This window comes from Abramis brama (assembly GCF_963993115.1).
Source record: "Abramis brama genome assembly, chromosome: 10".
NCBI classification, from domain to species: domain Eukaryota; kingdom Metazoa; phylum Chordata; class Actinopteri; order Cypriniformes; family Leuciscidae; genus Abramis; species Abramis brama.
The window spans coordinates 8432842-8459618 of record NC_139972.1 but is presented as its reverse complement, the minus strand read 5'-3'; the positions used below and the strand labels follow the sequence as shown (position 1 = coordinate 8459618).

Sequence of the window (26777 nt, the reverse complement as noted above, 5' to 3'; positions counted from 1 at the left end):
TTGTGCATATTTTTTCCATAAAAACATGTTGACACAAAGTTGCCAAATTTCTTTAGAAATAGCAACTCATATGTTTAGAAATTTTTCGTTGCTTATGGTCAAAATCAAATTGAGGTGTTTGACACCTGTTGGTCTCACCTGTCCAGATCTCCTGTGCTGCATTCCTCAGGTCTTGAATGTCTGGATTTAGGACAGGTGTGACTATACTGAGACCCCATAGATCTTTATTTAAATGCAGGTGTTTAAATACCTTTTATTTGGATAAATATGTTTACAGATAAACAGTCTTGAAGAAATGTTCAAGGGTCCCACAACCATGAAATATCAGATAATTTAAACATTTATTTTAAAGATCTGGGAAACTTATGGAAATATAAATCAGTGCGTCACCATTATGTTCAGTTCATAGACTTTTAGTTGTTTTCATTCGTCACCTGTGTTTCCCTCTCTGTTTTTCACCACCAATCTGTAACCATGGACACTGATCACCTTCCTCACAGCTGCCTGTCGTTTGTGTCATCACCACTGTGTATTTAGTTCCAGCCTGTATTCAGTTCAGTGTCTGAACACCAATATCAGCGCTTCAGGTGGAAGTTGGAGAAATGCCACTGACTCGAAGAAGGAAATTGAGGGCTAATTATTGGGCTAATTTACAAAGTCAAAAGGACACACATTGTACAAAAAGATTCTAAATGAAAGTTGGGAAAGCAGCAAAATTAAAAAGGAAAAGTCAATCCCATGACAATGCTAATTTGTTCAGATTCAAGTGCTGCTCTGATTAGTCTCAAAAGTGCAACGTCAAAATGTAGGGAGGATATTATGTATGACATTTTGTTATCTTTATATAGAGTAAGTAGTCTGGGGATTGATATTCAGTTTTTATGGGTCCCAGCACACATTGGCATACAAGGGAATGAGATGGCAGATAATTTAGCTAAAAATGGGTTGTAAGTAAATCAGGTAGAGGTGGCAGTACCAGTTAGTAAAGTAGAGATTAAATCATATGTACGGAGCAAAATTAAGTTACAGTGGCCGAGTTTATGGGATAAGGAAAATAAAGGAAGACATTTATATAAGATACAGCAGAAAGTGGGGGAAGAAAAGTCAGTGGGGAAGAGCAGGAGAGAACAGTGTCAATTTAGCAGAATTAGACTAGGTCACACAAAGTTAAATGCATCTCTACATCTTATAGGAAAACATATACCTGGAAATTGTGAGACATGCAGTCAACTGGAAACTGTGGAACATGTGCTGTTTTAATGCACTAAATACTCAACTCAAAGACTGGCTTTAAGGAATGGACTGGAACATGAAGGAATTAAACAAATGGACATTACAACTATTTTCTCAAATAACTCTGGAAAGATGGTACTTAAACACATCTCATCTTTTTTACAACAAACTGGACTGAACACAAGGATTTAAGTAAAAGTAATTAAGATACAGTAGGTGGTGATAATGCTCCATATGGTCGCCAATAAAAAGAAGTAGTAGTTCAGTGTCTGGTATTGTTTGTCTATGTCTAACCTGATCTCCTGTTCCTGAGTTTATATTATTAAAGCGTTTGAAATTATCTTCTTCTTCTTCTTCTTCTGAAATAAACTGAACTAAAATGAAATATTAAAAAACTTTAACTTATTGTATTTCAGCCGTTTGCCAAGATAACATTTTAGTACTGAAATATCAAACTTAAACTGAGTTAACTAATAAAAAAAAGACAAAAACACACAACAAAATTACTAAACCTTTAAAATTAAAATGCAAAATTTAAAAATAAAAGCTAGTTTAAAATATGAATAAATCAATAATGTTATCTCAATGACACTAAATGTGTTTTAAGGACAGATAATGGATGGTCACTGAAACTCACCCCCCACAGGCTCATCTTCAGCTCAAACTCTTTTTCTCCATCAAAGATTAGACACATTTTCAGCTGCAGAAAAAAATCATTCATCAGACAACAAAAGTACAGACCATTAATAAATAATATCACCACACTGGACAATGGCAAAAACACATATGTACATTATTTATGCAGCATCAGCATATCTTACATGATCTGTGTATCTATTAGCAGTAGCGAGTCCATACTTGCTCTGTAACAGTAATAATCAACAGCAGTGTAGCAGATCTAATCCGCCAAGACCAAATACATTAACATTGCCATATTCAATAACATGCTAAAACTATCTGAGAGTTGTCATGATTGAAATGATTTTACACTTAAAACACTAAAAATCATGTGTAACATTATTATCCAATCACTTATTTTAACATGTGTGAATGATATAATCATTAGTAATGGAAGTAGTTTATTATTGTTAATATTTTTACATTACTGTTTTTATTCAATAATTTTTTTTCTTCTTCAATTTATTTTTATTGAATCAGTTTAGCTGAACCTGAATGAAGGAGCAAAATCCAAGTAAAACAATGTTTCAAGGATTTTCTGTAAAATTGTTTATTTTTCTCAGGAAAGTTCAAGAAAAATCTCAATTATAATTAGACGTAAACTTGGGTAACACTTAAAATAATATTAACAAACATTACATGCATGTTTGTCAAGCAGTGTCAGCATTGCATGTGTTCACAAATATCAGTTTAATATATTAATTATTAGTATTTAATAATAATTAATATAAAAAGTATGTATTGTTTCAGGAAAAAAAATAAGGCAAACAATTAAGTTATGTGACATTTTCCTTTACAAATAAATATATATTTTTTACATTAAATAATGTTTGGTGATGTATTATTATAATGCAAGAGTCCTTGATAAGGAGGATAGCACATAATTCATTGAGCTCTAGTAGATGCAGTGCTGTCCAGTTCACAATAGCACATATCCGTGACCCTGGACCACTAAACCAGTCACATTTTTTGAAATTGAGATTTGTACATCATCTGAAAGCTGAATAAATAATTGATTTATGGTTTGTTAGGATAGGATAATATTTGGCCGAGATAAAACTAATTGAGTGCAAAAAAATCGAAACATTGAGAAAATCTCCTTTAAAGTTGTCCATTTATGTTCGCGATTGTGCTGCATTCACTTACAAAAATAAATGTTTTATATATTTACAGTAGGAAATTTACTAAATATCTTCATGGAACATGATCTTTACTTAATATCCCAATGATTTTTGGCATAAAAGAAAAATCGTTAATTTGGACCCATACAATGTATTGTTGGCCATTGCCACAAATATACCCGTGCGACTCGTGACTGGTTTTGTCATCCAGGGTCACATATTAGTAGTGTATAAAACAGCTCAAGGTTACTTATGTTTATGTACCCCCGAATATTATAAGGATACAGGTTACATGGCACATGTTATATTATTATCTAAACTAATCAGAAATCTAACATAAGACGACAGAAATCCATTTAATATGCAATATGCAGACTGAATATCAGGGTCACATATATGCATTATATTCAAGCAAGCTTATTATTTCTATTAACAACACTGCATATTTCTGACTCTGTTGTCTTTCTTACAACACACAAGAAACCAGAGCCATGCATGCTCTTGTTTGGTCATTGAAACGTAAGAGTATGAATGTAAATAATAGATTTATACATATATAGCGCGGTATACAAATAATAAGTAACACTTTCGATTATGAATAAACTTTGTAACTAGATTAGTGTAACAAACACTCACCCTCCGGATTGATTTCTGGATCAAATCGCTGCCCGCACTCATATCACTGTTTATATGTTGTTGGTTTTAGAAATACTTGATACATCAAGAGGAATATGATAGAAATTAATATTACAATTAGTAATTAACTGTGTGTAGAGGCAGGAGGGGAAAAACAAGAAACCAGTAAAAGATTGTGAAGATTTATTTAGAAACATTAATAGATCATCATATACAAAATTGATTAATATTAAAAAAAAATTGACAGAAATAAATGTTCAGTGAAATTATTTGCATAATCTTTGTCTTCCTCTGCTGGTATAATTTACTTATAACTTATAACACTTTTCCCAAGTTATAAAAAACTTATAACACTTTTCCCAACACTGTCTATATTGCACAATAAATCTATTGTCTAAGGCTTGTTTTCACTTTGCTTTAACCGTTTGCCACATATTTTGAGTGTTTCACGATCTACATTGTAATCAATATCTAACAAATTTGAAACAATTCAAAGCTGCTGTTTTCAGCACTCATTTTCATGAGCCATTACTATAAAACAAGAAACTGGTGTGAAGTCACACACACACGTCAGTGTGTGATCGCTGTGTGTTTCTGTGTCTTCAGTCTCTGTAGCGGCTCTTTATTCACCATCAGCTGATCCTGAGGAAACTGAACTGACGTCTAAACACTGAGAGTCCTACAATAAAACACACAGACAGACACATATGAGTATGAGACATTACTGAGTCACATCACATCTGGAGATCATTTCAGGAAAACACAGCCAGAGATATTAATAAAAAACTGGAATAGATTAATAACAGCAAATGATAAACAATTCTCACTTTATCACTCACACACACACACACACACACACACAATGTAAACACCTTAATCGAATGAGCTCGATCTGAATGAAATTTTAATCAGATTGAGTGGTTTATTGCTTTTCTAATACGATCGAGAGGACATGTAAACACTTGATCAGATTGAAAACCAAATCTGGAAAGTACTGTGCGTGTGCAATGACGTAATGCCGTATGATGCGTACGAGCTGTTGTAGTTGTTGAATGAAGTGTCATGAATGACCAACACAATCTCACGGCCTTCAATCCTTCTTTCAGACTCTCATCCACAGGCTGTTTCGGGTGCAGGTAGGGGTGTTTTTACTGCGGGATAAATATAAGCAGCACGGCTCAACGGTTCATGTGCTCATTGTCTCCTACACTGTAAAAACTAAAGGAGCCTCAAATATCCTGTCGGATACTCAAGGAACTTCAAAATGTAATTTAAGTGCCTCAAATCTCTTTCTCCTATAGTAGGGTTACTGGAGGAGCATTGACAATCTTTGAGGTTCTTGCTGGAACTTATGGGATCCTTTAAGCACTTTGTATTTAGTTCAGAGGTTCTGGAGTCACCTTTTCATTACCACGAGACCTCGAAGTGCTTTGAGGGAAAATAGAGGAACTTGAATGTGATAAATGGGTTATTGGAAGATCTTTTAACATTTAAGTGATTCCTGGAAGATCTCTTATGTTAAAGCCAGCATCTGGAGGAACCCAATGGTTCAATGAGGCCAGAACAAGATTATTATTATCCTATTATTATTATTATAGACTACTTAAGTTTGATTCAGTATACCCAGGTGAAAAAGCCGTACTATTAAATGTATTAAAAATGTACTTGAGTGTGTTTTAGTAGGCCTACAATACAAATATACTTTAATGCATTTTTAATACATTTAACAGTGGCCTATGTCTCACCGTTTCACCTGGGTAGCTTACATTTATTTAGTGTACATGAATATCAGTCACATGACCTCTTACGTCATCTGCTCTTTTTCCAGTTGACTGCCGCCATCTTGAGTACCTACCGAGTACTGTCTATGGTACTGACAAGCATTAGCTAGCTAGCTTGCTACTATTTACAGCTTCTTACGGATACAGTAAATGGCTACGAAAGACAACATTTCGCACCTCGACTGCCATGAAACGAAACGCTACTTTCAAAAAATAATATCGTTAGGGTGTGATCCCTACGCGATACCTGATGCGTACTTCCAGCCTCTGTCCGCTGCTACCGAACTACCAATCTTGGCATTCAATGATATTATATGTTGATCCGACTATTTTAAGCGTGTATTTAAATGGTCCAGGGGCAGAACTTTTGCCAAGCGTGTCAGAGATTCTGGGTTCTAATCCGCACTCATATAGTTTTTTTTCTTAACAAAACCGATTATGTTTATCAGTGGTTATCAGGCAGGGACACGTTTGTGTGCAGTTTGTTTTGTAATTTCACCGGAACGAATAGAGAGTCTCTCCACATTGAAGCGCGCGTGAAGTGAAGACTGTGCGCGAGCCACAAACAAACACAGTATCCGCGCCACTGACAGCAGCGGCAACGAGCACTTTGATCACTTGATTTCAGAAACAACACATTTCCGCGCTAGATCGCCTCTTATTTAACAAACGAACAAAATTAATGCTCTGCTAGTTAACTGGAGATGTTTTGCTTATTTGTATTGGTACATTCGTGCCGCGAGATGTTTCAAAAGTGGTGGGGACATGTCCCACCCGTCCCACCCGCAAATTACGGCGTCTTTTTTCGTTCTGAGGTAGCCTGTAAAAGGATATTTTGGGGTCTCCTTTTTTGTTGTTGCATCCCACTGCACAACATATTGAAGGCATAGCTAGCTAGTTCCTTTGCGACTGACGTGAATCAGGTACTCAAGATGGCGGCAGACAAGTTTTAGAAGTGAGTGACGTCAGTGAGGAGACATTGGTGACATCATCTGATATTCATCTATAGGCCTATTTTATTGATTAATTTAAACCTTAAACAACGACAGTAAATAATATTAATAATATGAAGAACCAGGAGGAGAAAAGTTTTATTCTGTCACGAAACTGCTGCTATTCCTCTGCTGTCGTCGCTTCAGTGATCCTCGCGCTGCTCGCGCGCAACAAAGCTCAGCTGATCGTCATCGGGTTTGAAAGTAACGGCTCCTCTCATCAAAGCTTCCGCTGTTTGTTCGGCTCTCCGTTACAAGGTTTGTAAACTCGCCAAATAAATATAAATACAGAGTCTACTCACTATATATTCCAACACACATATATATAAACTATATTTATTATACATTACTACGTTTTTACAGTGTCCTCGTTTATTGCACAGTATCTGGTATGAAGGTTTTAGCCGTGATAATTGTCTTAGATTGATTTAGTCATTCAATTCAACATATTCTGTACAACTGTGTCTTCAAATTGCTGATACAGCCTATAATTTAGCTGATTCCTGCTGTCGTCATTGGCGTTTGTTATGAATAACAAAATCAGGTTAATATAGTTTGGTCTGTTTTTGTTTAGCCTAACTTTACTTTACAGGTGCCCTCATTCTCTTAAATACCATTTTAAAGCCATTTACTGGTCAATAAATATTATGTTGTGAATAATCAGCTTTCCCCAGAACGGTACATTTCTAAAATAATCTGAACATTTCAGTGGCAACACTGAATTACAGTAAGTTACCTTCACCACATGCAAGTACTTTATTACTATGAACTTTCTCTGTGTGAAATTGTATTGTTTGACTGTGTACTTGTGTTTTTTAATCAGTTATTCTCTGAAAATCTTCCCTCATGCTCTCAAATCTCATTCATGTTACTCAGAAAAATAATATCACAGGTTTGGCGCCAATAATGCTATGCATTTTTTTTCTTATTATCATTTGCATTTGAATATAAGACATTTTAACTCTGAATTATAACTTCAAGTTCAGTCTTTTTTTTTTTTAAAAGGAAAAAGCTATTATATGGCTTCAGAAGACTTACAACACAAACACACGAGTTGTGAAATCATTGATTATTTTTAGGATCTTTTCTGGGACATTTTTGGAGCTTAACCATTTTTACATACATTGTTGCATTGAATTGAACTAGACAAGTGTACATAAGAATGGTTTCATGAATGATTTACACAAATTTTTCATGCAGTGAAATTGAATGGTGACAGGGGTTGCCTTATGCCTGAGATCTGCTTTTGGGTTCCACAGACAGAAAGTCAAACAGGTTTGGAACGTCACTGTCACGGTTGTTGAATGCATTGTTTCTTTCTTGTCTCGTGTCGTTGTGTTTATGTGTGAGTGGGCGTTGTCCCGCTCACGTGTCTGTCAGCGCTCCAGCTGATCATCATCATCATCACAATCACTGTTCACAGCTGCTGTTCATTCCCATTGCATATATATACTCACACCATTCTCTGTTCCAGTGTCGGATTGTTTGTTGAGGTTCTGTGTTGCCGTGTCTGTGTTCCCGTGAAGTTTGCCGTGTCCGTGTTCGCCTGCCTTGTCTTCTCGCCGTCTTGTTCCTCGTCACTGGATTCACCGCACTCAAACACCGGGATCGGGATTCTGCACTATCACAGCACCAGAGCACCACAGACCATCGGAAAGTCCCTGCACGAGCCTGAGTCGCCGCCCTTCTTTGTTCCTGTACTGTTTCTGACCTTATTGAGATATTAAACACTTTTTGAGTACCTGCAACTGTTTCCTGTCTGTTCAGCCATGACAGAACAATCCGACCAGTTGATGGAAGCAGCAGGTGGCGCCGCAGCAACAATGGATGACTTTGTTCGTGCAAGTATTCAAAGGATGGACGCTCAGGACCGTCATCAAGGGGATGCGGCGCGCGCGATTCAGGCTCTCGTCACGCAGGTGTCCGAGCTGACCCAGCGTTTTCAACCTCCCGCTGTGCCAGCCGCACCGCCCGTCCCTCCCACACCACCGATGCCCGCCTCCCAGTCGGAACCACGCCTTCCGACTCCTGAGCCTTACTCTGGTGAGCCTAACTTTTGCCGGCCGTTTTTGACTCGATGCGGCATGCATTTTGCTCTCCAGCCACGGACATTCGAGAGAGAGGAGACGAAGGTGGCATTCGTTCTGACGCTACTGACTGGGAGAGCGGCACTATGGGGGACGGCGGTGTGGGAGAATCAAGAACCATGCTGTTCCTCGTTCCAGGAGCTCTCCTCGGAGATGAGGAGAGTTTTCGACCGCGCGGTCGCGGGGAGAGAGGCTGCCAGGGTCTTATCAGATCTACGTCAGCAAGATCGATCGGTTTCCGATTATGCCATTGAGTTTAAGACCCTGGCGGCCGAGTGTCGCTGGAACGAGGAAGCGCAGTGGGATAGGTTCCTGCATGGGCTGGCCGACCGCGTCCAGAGGGAGATCTACGCCCTGGACCTACCCCCCTCACTGAATGGACTTATCGATCTGGCTCTGAGGGTGGACGCCCGACTTGCCCGGGTCGGACCACGCGCTCCACCCAGCCTGCCTCGTGGGGGGGTGGAACATCAGCGGTCCAGCGGCATGGACGCGGTCGGTCCCTCCGATCCCGAGCCCATGCTGGTGGGTCGAGCTCGGCTTTCCCGGGAGGAGAGGGAGAGGCGGAGATCCCTTGGCCTTTGCCTGTACTGCGGGGGAGCGGGACACTTTGCCAACAACTGCCCGGTAAAAGGCCAAGCCCGATAGTAAGCATGAGGCTACTATCGGGTGGGATCTCCGCCGAAAAGTCCTCATCTACATCCACCATCCTCCCGGGAAGACTTAGATGGTCTGTCCACGATCATCACTGCACCGCACTGGTGGACTCCGGGGCCGAAGGTAATTTTATGGATCGCACCTTTGCACTACAGCTTCAAGTCCCACTCAGAACACTCCCCCAGAGAATCACCGTACATGCACTCAATGGACAGTCACTACCCACCATCTCCCAGGCCACCGAGAACATTACACTCATCATCTCAGGGAATCACGCAGAGACAATATCATTCTACATCACGGACTCCCATCACACCCCCATTGTATTGGGTCACCCCTGGCTCAATCAACACAACCCCCGCATTGACTGGAAACAAAGAACCATATCAGCCTGGAGCACTGAATGTCATAGTTCTTGTCTTGTGTCTGCCTGTTCTGTTGTCTCTGTTCCTGTATTGCAGGAGGAAGCAGTGGATTTATCAAACGTGCCCGCGGAGTACCGTGACCTGAGGGAAGTGTTCAGTAAGTCAAGGGCTGCTTCTCTTCCTCCGCACCGTCCCTACGACTGTGCTATAGATTTACTGTCAGGTAAGTCTCCGCCTAAAGGCAAGATTTATTCACTCTCGGTTCCGGAGAGGGAGGCTATGGAGAAATATATTTGTGATTCTCTAGCATCCGGGTTCATCCAACCTTCCTCATCTCCGGCGGGGGCGGGGTTCTTTTTTGTGGGGAAGAAGGATGGATCGCTGCGACCTTGTATTGATTACCGGGGGCTGAACAACATCACGGTAAAGAATACTTATCCTTTGCCGTTGATGTCTTCAGCCTTCGAGAGGTTGCAGGGAGCATCCATCTTCACAAAATTGGACTTACGTAATGCTTATCATTTGGTTCGTATCAGGAAGGGGGATGAGTGGAAGACTGCCTTCAACACCCCTAGGGGGCACTTTGAATACTTGGTCATGCCTTTCGGTTTGTCCAACAGTCCCGCAGTCTTCCAAGCACTCGTCAATGACGTGCTGCGAGACATGATCGATCAGTTTATTTATGTTTACCTGGATGACATTCTGATTTTTTCCTCGTCTCTCCAGGAACACGTGAAGCACGTCCGACGAGTTCTCCAAAGGTTGCTAGAGAATGGGCTTTTTGTCAAGGCGGAGAAATGCGCTTTTCATGCACAGTCGGTCCCTTTCTTAGGACACATCGTGTCGGCTGAGGGTATGCGTATGGATCCTGACAAAGTTAAGGCTGTGGTAGAGTGGCCAAACCCAGATTCCCGTAAGGCCCTACAGAGGTTTCTGGGGTTCGCCAATTTCTACCGGCGTTTTATTCGCAACTTTAGCCAACTAGCCGCACCTCTGACTGCCTTGACCTCCCCCAGAACTGCGTTCAGGTGGTCGGAAGCAGCCGAGACTGCTTTTTCCAACCTCAAGAGCCGCTTTGTTTCGGCTCCCATCTTAATCGTCCCTGATTACTCACGTCAGTTTGTGGTGGAGGTCGACGCGTCAGAGGTGGGGGTAGGCGCAGTTCTTTCACAACGCTCACCTTCAGACAACAAGATGCATCCATGCGCGTTTTTATCCCATCGCTTATCACCAGCTGAACAAAATTACGACATTGGCAACAGGGAGTTGTTGGCGGTCAAGTTAGCCTTGGAAGAATGGCGTCATTGGTTAGAAGGGTCCGGGGTACCCTTTATCGTCTGGACGGATCATAAGAATCTGGAGTACATTAGATCCGCTAAAAGGTTGAACTCCAGGCAGGCGCGGTGGGCACTTTTTTTCGGCCGATTTGATTTTACCCTCTCGTATCGTCCGGGTTCCAAAAACATCAAACCCGATTCTTTGTCGCGTATTTTTGATCGATCCGAACACGCACCTACTCCCGAGCGTATTTTTCCTGAGACCCTAATTATCTCTACGCTCACTTGGGAGGTCGAATCGAGAGTCAAGAAGGCTCTAGAAGGGGTAACGCCTCCGATCCGGTGCCCACCAAACCGCTTATTTGTGTCGGAGGAACTACGTCCAGACGTTATTCGGTGGGGTCATTGTTCTAGTCTAGCCTGTCATCCAGGAGTTAGTCGCACCCTCTATTTGGTCAGACAACGATTCTGGTGGCCGCTTATGGCTCGCGACGTTCACGATTTTGTTTTGGCTTGCTCAGTTTGTGCTATTGGTAAGTCTTCCAATCGACCCCCAGATGGGTTACTCCAACCGCTGTCGGTGCCTTCGAGACCCTGGTCCCATATCGCTCTAGATTTTGTTACCGCCCTCCCACCCTCCCAGGGTAACACGGTAGTTTTAACCGTGGTGGACCGATTCTCGAAGGCAGCCCACTTTGTTCCCTTGCCCAAATTACCCTCAGCCAAGGAGACAGCGGTTGCAGTCGTTAATCACGTCTTTCGGTTACATGGCCTCCCGACAGACGTGGTTTCCGACAGGGGTCCCCAATTTGTGTCCAAATTTTGGCGAGAGTTTTGTAAGTTACTGGGGGCGACGGTCAGTCTGTCTTCCGGGTTTCACCCTCAGAGCAATGGTCAAACTGAGAGAGCCAACCAAGACCTGGAGAGAACCTTGCGATGTACGGCTGCCAGGAATCCTTCCTCCTGGAGTCAGCAACTGCCTATGGTGGAGTACGCCCACAATTCGTTGCCAGTGTCAGCTACGGGCCTATCTCCTTTTGAGTGTAGTATAGGATACCAGCCACCGGTCTTTCCTAGTCTGGAATCCGAAGTCGCGGTCCCCTCCGCTCACGCCTTCGTCCAGAGGTGTCACCGCACATGGACAAGAGCCCGTGAGACTCTCCTCCGTGTGCGGGCGCGCACCAAGGCCAAAGCCGATCGCCACCGGTCTAGACCTCCCGTATATGTCGTCGGTTCCAAAGTGTGGCTTTCTACTAAGAACATTCCGCTCCGCTCCGTATCCAATAAACTGGCTCCTAAATTCATTGGCCCGTTTTCTGTCACCAAGATTGTTAGTCCGGTGGCAGTCCGCCTCAACCTCCCTCCAGTGTACAGGAGAATTCATCCGGTATTCCACGTGTCCAAAATTAAACCCGTTTTTTTTTCCCGCATTAATCCGCCTGCCCCGGTTCCCCCACCGCCACGACTCGTAGATGGGGAACCATCCTATTCGGTCCGTCGCATTATGGACTCTAGGCGGAGGGGACGCGGATTCCAGTACCTGGTGGACTGGGAAGGTTACGGTCCGGAGGAGAGAAGTTGGGTTCCGGCTCGTGACATCCTGGATCACTCTCTTATCGATGATTACAATCGACAGGTAAGGGAGTCTGGGAACGCCGTGAGGCGTTCCTAGAGGAGGGGGTACTGTCACGGTTGTTGAATGCATTGTTTCTTTCTTGTCTCGTGTCGTTGTGTTTATGTGTGAGTGGGCGTTGTCCCGCTCACGTGTCTGTCAGCGCTCCAGCTGATCATCATCATCATCACAATCACTGTTCACAGCTGCTGTTCATTCCCATTGCATATATATACTCACACCATTCTCTGTTCCAGTGTCGGATTGTTTGTTGAGGTTCTGTGTTGCCGTGTCTGTGTTCCCGTGAAGTTTGCCGTGTCCGTGTTCGCCTGCCTTGTCTTCTCGCCGTCTTGTTCCTCGTCACTGGATTCACCGCACTCAAACACCGGGATCGGGATTCTGCACTATCACAGCACCAGAGCACCACAGACCATCGGAAAGTCCCTGCACGAGCCTGAGTCGCCGCCCTTCTTTGTTCCTGTACTGTTTCTGACCTTATTGAGATATTAAACACTTTTTGAGTACCTGCAACTGTTTCCTGTCTGTTCAGCCATGACAGTCACAAGGCTGAGGAAATTATTTAAATTTCACAACTATCACTTTAATAACCTTACTAACAGTAAATTTTGTACTTTGCAGGGATCTCGGTAAGCTGAAATACAAGTTTGAACAAGAATAAAAAACCTCCTGTAGACCTGAAAATCAATGAAGTGCCTGGACCATCCACCAGAAAAGAGGAAAAACAAACGGAAAATGAATCTGCTGCACCTTTTCACTTTTCTAACTCTTTAAGTACCTCACGTCCCTTGTGAAGATTTTATTATTGATTGCATTTTATGTTGTAGCGAGTAAAGGTGCGTCACATTTTTGAATTTCGTGAAATTACACAGGCAAAAAAGTCCATTGACCATTGTCAGCAGTGTAGCGACGTAATGTATGAAGCACAGCTCACACAGGAGTCACTTTCAAGTAGCTTTCTGTTGGTCAAATCTAGCGAATTCCAGTGACCACCTTGGTCCCATAGTGACATTTTTGACCACAAACGAAATTGCGAAATCGTGTGGATTCTTATTGAAATGACTGGAATTCACCAGTGAACATTCACAGAACAACAGATAATTTTACTGCACATTAATACTGTTTGTCTCTAGAAGTAGAAGCCTCTACTTCTACTTCCTCTATCTTGTTTCATGAGAATACTCAACAACCATTTATGAATACTGTTGATTCAAGTCACACATTTAAGCTTTTCAAAAGCCACAGTGTACATTACAGTCTCCAGTTTAACGGCATCCCAGACTTCAACATTTTATGATTCAAAATAGCTGAATAACTAACCATCTGAGATTTTGGTATAGAGATAAAGGTAAGGATCATAATTTTCAGGAATGTTACAGCACAATGAGTGCATATTAGCACTGTTTGTTTTTGGCATCTGATAGAGCTTTTGGACTTGGAAACAGTGATGTCAGACTTACCATCGGACTGAAACACAAATGTTTTAAAGTTAAGTGAAGATTACTTTTTTTTTTTTACATTGATTTATTTCGTGAAACATGTGTTTCCATGCATTTTGTTGAGATGTCTTTTCTTGTATAGCCTATTGTATATACATGTTTGATTATTCATGTTGCTTATGTATTATACTATTTTTTGTGTATTCACTGATATTAATCTATAGTTAGCTTTTTTTCCCAAGTGCATGGAAGTGTATGTATAAAAATAAATATAAAATATGTAATAAACAATTCTTATTTTGTATTTGGTTCAATTTGTTTATTATAAGTCAAAGGTAACCATAGTAACAACATGAAATTAAATATTTAAAAAAATGAAATTTGGTTCCTGGAGGCACCCAAAGTGGTTCCACACAGTGCCTAATATAAGAGTTCCTCAGGAAACTTGTGTGGTTCTTCACTGAACCGCCCCTTTTGCCTAGAGGATCTACAGACGGTTCCGCCGGTGTGGCAAAGTGAAGAACCCCAAAAGGTTCCTCCAGGCACCTTTTATTTTTACAGTGTATTAGGACCTGACCCGTAATATATAAATATTAAGTCTGCTGTTTAAAATAAACAAAGTAGGATAATAGTGTGTGCAAACAGCAGGAAATATTCGTGCAGTGTGTGCATGTCAAAAACTCAATTCCGATTTGAAGCTTGTGACATATAAACACACACATCAACCTGATCATTTTATTAATTGTTCATGTAAACACTAGGTTTGGATTCATCAATCGGAATGAATTAATTCCAATTGAAACAAAAGTTGTGCATGTAAACATGTAAGGGATGAAAATATTCATATAGACCTAGTCTATTCATAGATCATATTCACATCAAACTTTTATTAAAACAGTTTACAGAGACTAAAGTGGAGCTGAATTATTATCTTATATTCTCCAGTTACACACATGAGACCGGTTACTGAAATTGGGTCAATTTAAAGGCTTTTGAAATTTGGGTCAATATAAAGATATACTCACAGTAGTGTAATGTCTCCAGTTTATAATGTGGATCCTCCTTCAGTTTAGAGAGCAACTTCATTCCTGAAAGTCCTATTTTATTCCCAGACAGATCCAGTTCTCTCAGGTGTTCAGGGTTTGATCTCAGAGCTGAAGTCAGAGCAGCAAAACCTTTATCTGTGACGCCACAATCACTCAACCTGTAGAAACAATGACACACACTTCACTCTCTCAGTTCAGATCAGATCAGTTTAGCAGTGAATCCATTATTAAAGAGAAAGTTAAAACTTAAAGCACAAATTAACATGTTTGATGGTTAATTAGATTGAGATCTAAAATGTGACAAAACATGACCATAAAACATCTAAAGTATCATTCAATCAGGAAAAATAATCTCTTATTTGCACTATATTAAAATTCAGTCTTGTGCAAAATCTGCTTTAATAAATGAGACTATTCACTACATAGATTAGTTTTACTGTTACTTAGATCTGTACTATGTATGTATGGAGTGTCAATTAGTGTGTGTGTGTTTTCATTTTACAAAATTAAAAACAATCCTTGAGAAAGTGTCAATGCAGAAAGATGAACATACAGTAATTAACAGTAAGAATGAATCCAGCATGTTCTTCAATTCTCAGTTCTGACCAGAGGTGTAAAATACTTGAGTAATTTTACTTGATTACTGTACTTAAGTATTATTTTTGGGGATTTTTACTTTACTTGAGTACAATTAAAAATCAATACTTTTACTTAATTACATTTTTTAAGAAAAAAAGTACTTTTTACTCCTTATTTTTAGCCTGGAAAAACCCAGACAAACTTCCGGCAAATTTAGATTTGCTCTGCAAGTAGTCTGGCAAAGAGCTCATTCAAGCCCATTTCTAATCCGTCCAAATCGAAGCACCAATCAGAAACGTTGAGGCGGGCTTTACATGATGACGATCGCTCTGATTGGTTTTAGGTCTATCCAATTGCGCCCAGAGGCATTTGAGCGACGTCCGTTGGTGAAGCGCATCAACTTTTAAATGCATTATTATATTCAAATTGCAAACACATGAGGACAGTCTCCATGAAAGACCCACTGGCAGATGAACGTGCTACTACATTTCTCTCCGAAACGGTAGGAAGTTAAATTAGATTTAATAGAGGATTTTAACTGTGACAAGATGATTGACAGGGCAGTTTACGCGACAGATCCGTCCGATAAAGATGACGAAGTAGTATGTCCCAAAGCTTGCCTACTTTTTTGCTACACATTCAAAAGTAAATACCTTTTCTTCACAAAAAGAGTACATACTTTTATAGCATAGTGTAACTCAGGCGAATTGGGACGCAGCATATGGCTTTACACGATCACTCTGATTGGTTTTAGGTCCATCCAATTGCGCCCAGAGGCATTTGAGCGACGTCCGTTGGTGACGCCACTTTGGAAATGAGTTATTCATGAAGCTTTGCAAGACCATAACTAAGTTACTACTGAGAATGGTCTGGTTTTAACCAGGCTATTCTATTTTCCCTTGCTATTACCAAACCAATTGAATTGCGCTGATGCCTAGTTTAATTTAAATGTTATTTATTCTGCCAATGAGATTCGTTTTCACATTCCACCAAATTGGTCAGACATGTTCATTGGTCCTTTGGAAGTGACGTCATGTCGCATCTATTACCACACTGCACAGCACCTTGATCTGGAAATTAAAAAAATTATATCAGTCAATCAAGCGGGAAGGAAGTCGACCGGAAGTTGAAGCCGGCCGCGTGCCACCATCTTGTAGCAGAACTTCACCTGCTGTTAGCATCCCATTGACTCCCATTCATTTTGGCGTCACTTTGACAGCGAATAACTTTACATCTGAGGCGTTTGAAGACTCCATTTGTCCATTATTTATTTCTAAAGAAACACGACAATTTATAAAATGCTCCATTACCTTGTAGCTTATGTTATGGCCCCGTAGAAGCAGTTTTTGTAAAAGTAGGCTAACGATTGCGTCATAACCACGCGACTCTCTGTCGCACAGTAGAGAGATTACCGTATGGACAGGAGGAGAAGCTCGCGTGCAATCAGGGGACGTGGAGGCAAAATGACAAAATAATTAATCAGAATACCTAGCAAAAGTTGCTCCTGCTCTAAGCTCATGGACACCTCCTACTCACACTCTCCGTCTCTGCAAGTTTCGGAAGGGAATGATTCAGATTTCTCTTGGCACAGCTACTAGAAGACAGACGGGTTGCTCACGTGGTCCGTGTAACGCTTTGCTCGGTTTGAGTCTGCGCGTCAGGAAAGGAAGTGCTAAGAAATCGCTAAAAATGGGCTTCACTTGTCTCAATTGAGATCCAATGAGATGGCTCTGTCCACTTCTTATACTGTCTATGCAGTCAATCAGTGGAAGAAAATGGAGGTAGAACGTGATTCAGCTGCGAACACAGTCCAAAATCAGCCACAGGATCAAGATCAGCCGTGGTCGTCCCTTAGCGAATTATTTTCTTTTAGTGGTAAAAGAATGTTTAGTGGACTGTTTAAAGAATGTTGCATACTGGCATTAGATAGTAGTCTTATAGTTTGATAATTAAATACAATTAAATACAAACAGTTCTAAAGCAGGATACAACCTTGTATGTGGTTAATTCACTTCATGTTTTTAGAGATTAAAGCTTAAACAAGAATCTCTAGTTTTCATTCTTGCTGTTACTTTTACTTCTTTAATACTCAAGTACAATTTTAATGTGGTACTTTTTTACTTTTACTCAAGTACGATTCTGGCCAGATATTTTTACTTTTAATTGAGTAAAATTTTCCCTCAGTTCTTGTACTTTCACTTGAGTAACATTTTTGAGTACTTTTTACACCTCTGGTTCTGACTGTGTTGAGCTCGAGTCTGTTTAAAGTCAAGAGACTGAAATGTTGATTGTGTGTGAAAGTGTGTATTTCAGTGTGACTCTCAGTCCTGCAGTTTCATGTTATTGAGGAACAGCTCATGTGTTCAATCATGTACAGCTCAATAATCTGAACTCACAGCAGCAGAAAGAGGCTGAACACTTCAAATATACTTTACATTGTGATTCATGTGTGAGAGTCAAATATGATCTTACCACAGTTTCTTCAGTTTACAGTGAGGATTCTGTAGTACATCAGACAGCAGATTCACTGATTCTCCTATTTTATTAAATGACAGATCCAGTTCTCTCAGGTGTTCAGGGTTTGATCTCAGAGCTGAAGTCAGAGCAGCAAAACCTTCATCTGTGACGCCACACTTACTCAACCTGTAGAGAACAATGACACACACTTCACTCTCTCAGTTCAGATCAGATCAGTTTAGCAGTGAATCCATTATTAAAGAGAAAGTTCAAACTTAAAGCACAAATTAATATTGTAAGAGCCTAAATGCAGTTAACTGATAAATAATTTTAATTTATGCGTTAAATAGAAATTTACATAATTAATTTATGTGGAGGAAATTGAAGGGAATATTTACAGTATTTACAGGTTGATGCAGTTAATATTTACAGTAATGCAAGGAGTTAATTGTGTAATTATTTAAAATGTGTGTGGATAATTTAGAGTGCATTTATATTACATTGGTGATATTTTGGGAATAGAGGACTGTTATCGCATTTTTTCCTTTAACTGCAGTACATGTACCTTTAATTATTTGGAATACTCTCGCGAGAACGGAAAAGTTTTGAACAGTGAACAGTCAGGCAAGCAGAGAGTGGAGCCATACAGTTTTTTTACCTTTTTTTTCTCTATCCCCCTTTTTTGTCGTTAATTAATCATTTTAATTTTCTGTAATATTCCTGAGCTGATGTTTTTTGTTGCTAACTGAGTAAACGGATAGATTTTTATTTTTTCACGAGTGGTTCAGTGGATTTATTGATGTGGATTCTGACGAAGGGAGTGGACAAAGTGTCAAGCTAGGGCTTCATTCTGTGGAAACCTACAAATATGTTTGATGGATCATTAGATTGAGATCTAAAATGTCACAAAACATGATCATAAAACATCTAAAGTATCATTAAATCAGGAAAAAGAATCTCTTATTTGCACTATATTAAATGTAATCTTGTGCAAAATCTGCTTTAATGAATGAGACTATTCACTACATACGTTAGTTTTACTGTTAAGCCGACTGCACACTGTGCGATTTTGGCCACGATTTGGCCGTCTGAGACAAATTTTGAAAATCCTAAAAGTTTCCTCTGATCTTAGGCCAAAACCTGAAGTGTTTGATCGTTAGATTGTCTTTTTGTTTGGAAAGATGTTTGATGTGTGTTGCTTTTTCAAATGCACATTAAAAGCGACTCAAACTCGCAGTGCTTTCAGATGGAGCAGCGTTTACTACTGATCAGAGCCGTACGTCACTGACAAGCTGCACATAATAAATAAATCACAGCTTTTGCGATTTCATAATAGCGATAAGCAAAATCGATTTCATGTTAATTGTGATTAATTGTGCAGCTCTATTTGATATGTTCACCGACAGCCGATTAATGACCATCAAATTTTACCTCCGACGAGATTCTGAACGCAGCTCACATCACCAAACGTGTCATTGATTGATGATGTAAAACATGTTCAATCATTTACAGCTCAATAATCTGAACTCACAGCAGCAGAAAGAGGCTGAACACTTCAAATATACTTTACATTGTGATTCATGTGTGAGAGTCAAATATGATCTTACTCTAATTTCTCAAGTTTACAGTGAGGATTCTGTAGTACATCAGACAGCAGATTCACTGATTTTCCTAGTTTATTCTCAGACAGATCCAGTTCTCTCAGGTATTCAGGGTTTGATTTCAGAGCTGAAGTCAGAGCAGCAAAACCTTCATCTGTGACATCACAATTACTCAACCTGTAGAGAACAATGACACACACTTCACTCTCTCAGTTCAGATCAGATCAGTTTAGCAGTGAATCCATTATTAAAGAGAAAGTTCAAACTTAAAGCACAAATTAATATGTTTGATGGATCATTAGATTGAGATCCAAAATGTCACAAAACATGATCATAAAACATCTAAAGTATCATTCAATCAGGAAAAATAATCTCTTATTTGCACTATATTAAAATTCAGTCTTGTTTAACATCTACTTTAATAAATGAGACTTTTCACAACATAGGTTAGTTTTACTGTTAAGCCAACTGCACACTGCAATTTTGGCCACGATTTGGCCGTCTGAGACAAATTTAGCAAATCCTAAAAGTTTTCTCTGATCTTAGGCCAAAACCTGAAGCGTTTGATCGTTAGTTTGATATTAGGGCTGCACGATTGATCGAAATGAAACCGCACGCGATCTGGTAAAGGCTGTGATTATTTTATGTGCAGTTTGTCAGTGAAGTATGGCTCTGTGATAGGTAGTAAATGCTGCTCGATCTGAAAGCCAGAGAGTGTCTCTCACACACACACACACACACACACATACACCGCAGAAGAACAATAACACACAATATATAAGATGTTTGATGTGTGTTTGCACATAATAAATAATCGCAGCTTTTGCGATTTCATAATAGCGATAAGCAAAATCGATTTCATGTTGATTGCAATTAATCGTGCAGCTCTATTTGATATGTTCATTGACAGCCGATTAATGACCATTGCGATCAAATTTGCCCTCCGACGAGATTCTGACAGTGTCTGAATATTTGACTCTCAGTCCTGCAGTGTGACTTCTCCTACGACAGCCGTCACATTGTCTTCGTTTTTCAAGACAAGCCATGACCAAAATAAACATTAGAAAATAGGCGAGGCTGAAGAGTATAAATTCAGAGAAAATTCGCCATATGACAGGTTTAATTGACTGAAGCAAAGCCCCTGATATAAGCGAAATAGCACGGCAGGCAAGGCAGTACTCGTTCCCTTATCTCTTAGGGAACCGAGGTTACGAAAGTAACCGAGTATGTTCCCTTACGAGAACGGTTCTCTTGTATTGCGTTGCAAACGCTATGGGAACCCCATTTAAAATGCTGTGTTATTCGCCGGTGACTACTCTGAATGTGTCCGGGGAGACCCGGGACTAATAACAGAGTAGTCTAATATATCATAGACCAGAATGACGGGCCTTAAATTATATACACTGTATATAGTGAAGCACAAGGGTCACTTAAGTCACACACAGGTCTGGGTCGGGAGAGCAAGGGCCCTAAATGGAGAGAATTCGTGCCTGTAAGGCGGGGACCTCTAGGTTATAGAACCTTGCAAATGTGGACGGAGCGGACCAGCCGGCCGCCACACAAATGTCTTCAATGGGGATCCCGCTGGACCACGCCCACGAGGAGGCAATGCATCTTGTGGAATGAGCTCTTACACCTATGTGACACGAAAAGCCCAGAGAGGTGTAGGCCAGAGAGATGGCATCTACAATCCATCTTGACAGTGTGAGTTTCGTGACTGGCAGCCCCTCGGTGCGGCCCCCGAAATAGACAAAGAGCTGTTCAGACTGTCTGAAAGAGGCAGAATGCTCCAGATATATTCTCAGAGCTCTGACAGGGAAGAGCGTGAGGGCATCGCTATCTTCTTCCGACACAGGAAGAGCCGATAGGGAAATAACCTGGGCTCTGAACGGAGTTGAGAGCACCTTCTGTACATATCCATGTCTTGGTTTATGGACGACTTTGGAGTCGTTAGGCCCGAACTCAAGACAGGAAGCACTCGTGGAGAGTGCTTGTAAGTCCCCAACTCTTTTAACTGACGCTAGTGCTAGGAGCAGAGTGGTTTTAAGAGAGAGGGATTTCAGATCAGCCGACTGAAGCGGTTCAAAGGGAGGTCCCTTAAGAGCCCGTAGAACCAGGGAAAGGTCCCAGGCCGGCACCGACGGAGGCCGTGGCGGGTTAAGTCTCCTGGCTCCTTTAAGGAAGCGAACAATGAGGTCGCTTTTACCCAAGGAAGAGCCAGCCACCGGTAGGTGAAAAGCTGCAATAGCTGCCACATACACTTTGAGCGTGGAGGGGGAGCGTCCCGCGTCCAACAGCTCTTGGAGAAAAGTCAGTACTTTAGCAGTTCCGAGCTAAACACCAGCTGGAGAAAACTGACCACTTGAGGTGGTAGAGGCGTCTCGTGGACGGAGCTCTAGCCTCCATTATGGTGTTTAGGACCCCTTCTGGGAGGCCCTGGGGTACCCATTCAGGGGCCATACATGGAGGGCCCACAAGTCGGGACGGGGGTGCCAGATCGTCCCGTTCGCCTGTGTGAGGAGATCGCTGGACAGCTCCATCAGCTCTGGGAACCAGACCTGGGTTCGCCAGAGGGGGGCTACGAGAAGGACTGCACACTTGGTGTTTCTGATCCGTTCGATGACCTGAGGGAGCATCGAGACCGGAGGAAATGCATAAAGTGGGAGGCTGGGCCAAGCACGTCCCTGTTCTTTGAAAAGAATATTGGGCAATGAGAGTTGTCTTCTGAGGCGAAGAGGTCCAACTCTGCTTTGCCGAAGATTTCCCACAACCAACGCACTGTCCGGGGATGGAGAGACCATTCTTCTGGGGGAACATTGCCCCGAGACAGCATGTCTGCTCCTGTGTTCATCGTGCCCGGCACGTGACCTGCTCTGAGTGAGCGCAGGTTGGCGTAAACAGGCTAGTAAACAGGTTGCGAGATCTGAGGCCACCCTGGCGATTTATGTAGGATACCACGGCCATGTTGTCCGTACAGACTAAGACGTGGTGTCCCGCCAGATATGGGAGGAAGGTTTTTAGGGCTAGAAAAACTGCTGTCATTTCGAGGCAGTTTATGTGTAGGTGTTTCTCCGAGCTCGACCAGAGGCCGGAGGCAGGCCTGCCCTCGTACAGGGCTCCCCAACCAAGGTTGGAAGCGTCTGTTGAGATAACCCTCCTTTCTGAAACCAGACCCATGTTCACACCCTGCTGATACCAGCTGGTGTCCTTCCAGGGGGCCAGAGCTCTGGTACAGCGCTGGTTTACCCTGATATTTACGAGGCCCGAACGCCACGCATGGGCTGGAATTTGAGGCATTAGCCACAGCTGAAGGGGGCGCATATGCAGTAGGCCTAGCTGGAGTACTGATGATGCTTAAGCCATAAGGCCCAAAACCCTTTGAAACATTCTGAGGGGTACACGGGAGCCCAGTCTGAACGACACGGCAAGTCGCTGGATTAACAGATCCTGGCCCGGCATGGGCCATGCTCTCATATGAACGGAGTCGAGACTGTTCCCAGGAACGTGATCCGTAGGCTGGGGGACAGAACACTCTTGGCAAATTTTACCCTGAGCCCGAGGTGTTCTAAATGGCCAAGGAGCCAGGCTTTGTGAGTATGGGACTCCGCCTCTGACTGAGTCAGTATGAGCCAGTCGTCGAGGTAGTTCAGAATACGCATTCCCCGCTGTCTCAGGGGGGAGAGAGCCGCATCATGCACTTCGTGAATGTACGAGGTGCTAGAGCCAGTCCAAATGGTAGGACTGTGTATTGATATGTCTGCCCCTCTAAGGCGAATCTCAAGAATGGCCTGTGATGGGGGTTCACTTGGATGTGAAAGTAAGTGTCTTTTAGATCTACAGAGAACAACCAGTCTCCTGGGCGGATCTGCGCCAGGATGTGTCTGGTCGTAAGCATCCTGAATGGCCGTACCATGAGGGCCTTGTTCAGGTGTCTGAGATCTAATATGGGTCTCAGGCCGCCGTCTTTCTTCGGAACGAGAAAGTAACGGCTGTAGAAGCCCGACTCGATTTGTGCCAAGCCAGAGCCTGATAAGCCATTGGCTGGATCACATCTGAAGGCGAAGCACCCAGACTCGGGGGCTCGACCTGACAGGTGAGACTGTTGAAACAGTGTTTGAGTGTAGGGGTGCTTACATCACAGTAGGCACACACGCTACGTTTATTAACTTCCAGCGTGAGCTAGGGGAAAGTTTAAGACTGTGGAAACAGTGGTTGTGTGTAGGGGTGCAAACATCACAGTAGGCACACGTGCTACATTATTAAACTTTCAATGTGAGCTGGGGAAAAATTGAGACTGTGGAAACAGTGTTTGTGTGTAGGGGTGCATTCACAGTAGGCACACGCGCTACATTTATTAAACTTCCAGCCTGAGCCAGGGGAAGATTGAAACTGTGGGAACAGTGCTTGTGCGTAGGGGTGCACACTTTTTAGTGGGCAAGCAACCTACATATGAGGCAGAAAGAAAGGAGCTCCCTTTTGTGCTTTATTTGCATCACCGTAAAACCGGCGTCTGTTTGCAGGCGAGTGTGTTATGTAACAGGCCCATTGACTGCAACATCAACATTTCCAGCCACCTGAGAAGAGGGGACTGGGGAATGTAGCGTATATTGCTGGGATTACATGGCTCAAGTTGAGCCCGACCAACCCCGTCTTCGGACGCTGCCAAAGAGAGTGAGTCACGCGGGGGCGGGGCCGGCACGAGCTTGTTCGCTTTAGAGAAAAGATTCAGTGCAGCCGAGATTCGAACTCAGGTCTCTGGCGCGAGAATCTCAGATTCCACCACTGAGCCACAGAAGGGATGTAGATAAGCACAGGAAAATAAGTCGGGGCCGGCGTGGGCTCATAAATACTCGAAGGGAAGTGAACGGAAGGGCGTGAGGGGCGGATTCGCTTTCTGTACGTAAGAAAGCTGGCCGCGAGCTCAGAGAAAAGAACAGCATAATTTTCAGCTGCTGCCAGAGCCAGGATTCGAACACAGGTCTCTGGCGCGAAAGATTTAGATTTCACCACTGAGCCACAGGGGGAAATGACATAAGCTTAGAGTTAGAGTGAGCATAGAAGAGAGCGTCATGTTTTGTGTCGGCGTTTGTTTGCAGGTGCGCATGCTTTATAACAGGCTCATTTGCTGCAATATTGGCATTTCCAGCCACCCGAGCTAAGGTGGGGACTGGGAAATGTGTGAGAAATGACGGTTGGTCCGGCCTCGGGACTAAAACACTCTTTCCTCCTTTCACCAGCGAATGACGCAGATTTGAAACTCACTCAGTGTCCATTCTAGGTCATGCAGAAAGACCCAGCTCGTCGACAGCGCGAGTGTTGACGCGGAGAAGTTCGGCGTCAATACTCGCTCTGGTGTCGATTCTCTCAGTCTGAGAAGAAGGGGCGGGGTCCGCGGAGCCCAACCAATCTTCGCACTCAGATGCCGCCACAGAGACTGCATCATCGAGGTCCTCTGCAAATCCGCCGAAAAAGACGAGTGCAGCCGCTTCGAGAGAGGGGCGTTGATCGCTCTTCGCGAAAAACACTGGAGAAGTGTCAGAGGGTGTGGGCGCGCTCGTGGATCCTATGTTCGCGCCACTTCTTCCTTCAGGGCTCGAAGGGCGCCGGAGACGGAAGATGGGCGGGCCCGCTCTCTGATGTAGCGAGAGCGAGCCTGGATCGAAGCGCTGAGCTCGGCATGCTGTCACAGAAACGGCAGCCGCCTGTAGTTAGTGCTGCCTCGGCGTGGACCGAGGCAGACCGGGAGTGGCATTTGTAACAACGCGCTCTGCTCTTTTAGATGGAAAAGTCTTTTTAAAGGATATACTCGTCGGATGCCACAGGGAAACAATCAGCTGGCGAGATGATGCCGGAGCTGAAGCTGTTCCGCTGAAGGGCTGTTCCACAACGACAAGGCTTCTTTTCCAGAGAGGTCAGCGAAAACTAGGTGAGAAACAGCTTGAGCTGAAGGAGATAAATCTGTCATATGGCGAATTTTCTCTGAATTTATACTTTTCAGCCACGCCTATTTTGGCGCGCTCAGGTTGGCAAGGAGCCAAGCGCTCCGATTGGACCGTTTACCTTTGCTGATTCGCCATAGGTTCGTGCAGTTGCTGCAGCACAGCCTATCAGCTCGCTCTATCGAGCTGTCATACTCTCATGCTGTGCAGCTGCAATGCATTTTAAAATAAAGGCTTCAATATTCTCGAGAAAGGAGTTTTCCCATAGCGTTTGCAACGCAGTACGAGAGAACCGTTCTCGTAAGGGAACATGTGTTCAATCATTTACAGCTCAATAATCTGAACTCACATCAGCAGAAAGAGGCTGAACACTTCAAATATACTTTACATTGTGATTCATGTGTGAGAGTCAAATATGATCTTACCACAGTTTCTCCAGTTTACAGTGAGGATTCTGTAGTACATCAGACAGCAGATTCACTGAGTTTCCTATTTTATTCCATGACAGATCCAGATCTCTCAGGTGTTCAGGGTTTGATCTCAGAGCTGAAGTCAGAGCAGCAAAACCTTCATCTGTGAGATCACAATTACTCAACCTGTAGAGAACAATGACACACACTTCACTCTCTCAGTTCAGATCAGATCAGATCAGTTTAGCAGCGAATCCATTATTAAAGAGAAAGTTCAAACTTAAAGCACAAATTAATATGTTTGATGGATCATTAGATTGAGATCTAAAATGTCAAAAAACATGATCATAAAACATCTAAAGTATCATTCAATCAGGAAAAAGAATCTCTTATTTGCACTATATAAAAATTCAGTCTTATGTCAAATCTGCTTTAATAAATGAGACTATTCACAACATAGGTTAGTTTTACTGTTAAGCCGACAGCACACTGTGTTATTTTGGCCACGATTTGGCCGTCTGAGACAAATTTTGCAAATCCTAAAAGTTTCCTCTGATCTTAGGCCAAAACCTGAAGTGTTTGATCGTTAGTTTGACATTAGGGCTGCACGATTGATCGAAATGAAACCGCACGCGATCTGGTAAAGGCTGTGATTATTTTATGTGCAGTTTGTCAGTGAAGTACGGCTCTGTGATCGGTAGTAAATGCTGCTCGATCTGAAAGCCAGAGGGTGGTTTCACACACACACACACACACACACACACACACACTAAATATGCCCCACCGCAGAAGAACGATAACACACACAATATTCTAGGAAATCCCTATGGGCATCATACTATCAGTAGC

General features: G+C 42.5%; 1 protein-coding gene across 4 annotated transcripts in view; it reads right to left on the bottom strand.

Moving 5' to 3' along the window:
* Positions 1-3835: 3835 nt before the first annotated feature.
* The window catches only part of LOC311090815 (NACHT, LRR and PYD domains-containing protein 3-like), a 124890-nt gene continuing 101948 nt past the window's right edge, over positions 3836-26777 (bottom strand). The window contains exons 16-20 of one of the 4 annotated variants that reach the window (XM_084126358.1): positions 25944-26114; positions 19586-19756; positions 17994-18164; positions 14922-15100; positions 3836-4347 (exon numbers count right to left, since the gene is read on the bottom strand). In XM_084126358.1, the coding sequence (XP_083982484.1) occupies positions 4346-4347; positions 14922-15100; positions 17994-18164; positions 19586-19756; positions 25944-26114 (694 nt within the window). In that variant the 3' untranslated portion in view covers positions 3836-4345. The remainder of the gene's footprint in view (positions 4348-14921; positions 15101-17993; positions 18165-19585; positions 19757-25943; positions 26115-26777) is intronic. The other 3 variants (XM_084126359.1, XM_084126361.1, XM_084126360.1) reach the window with 3 other exon arrangements.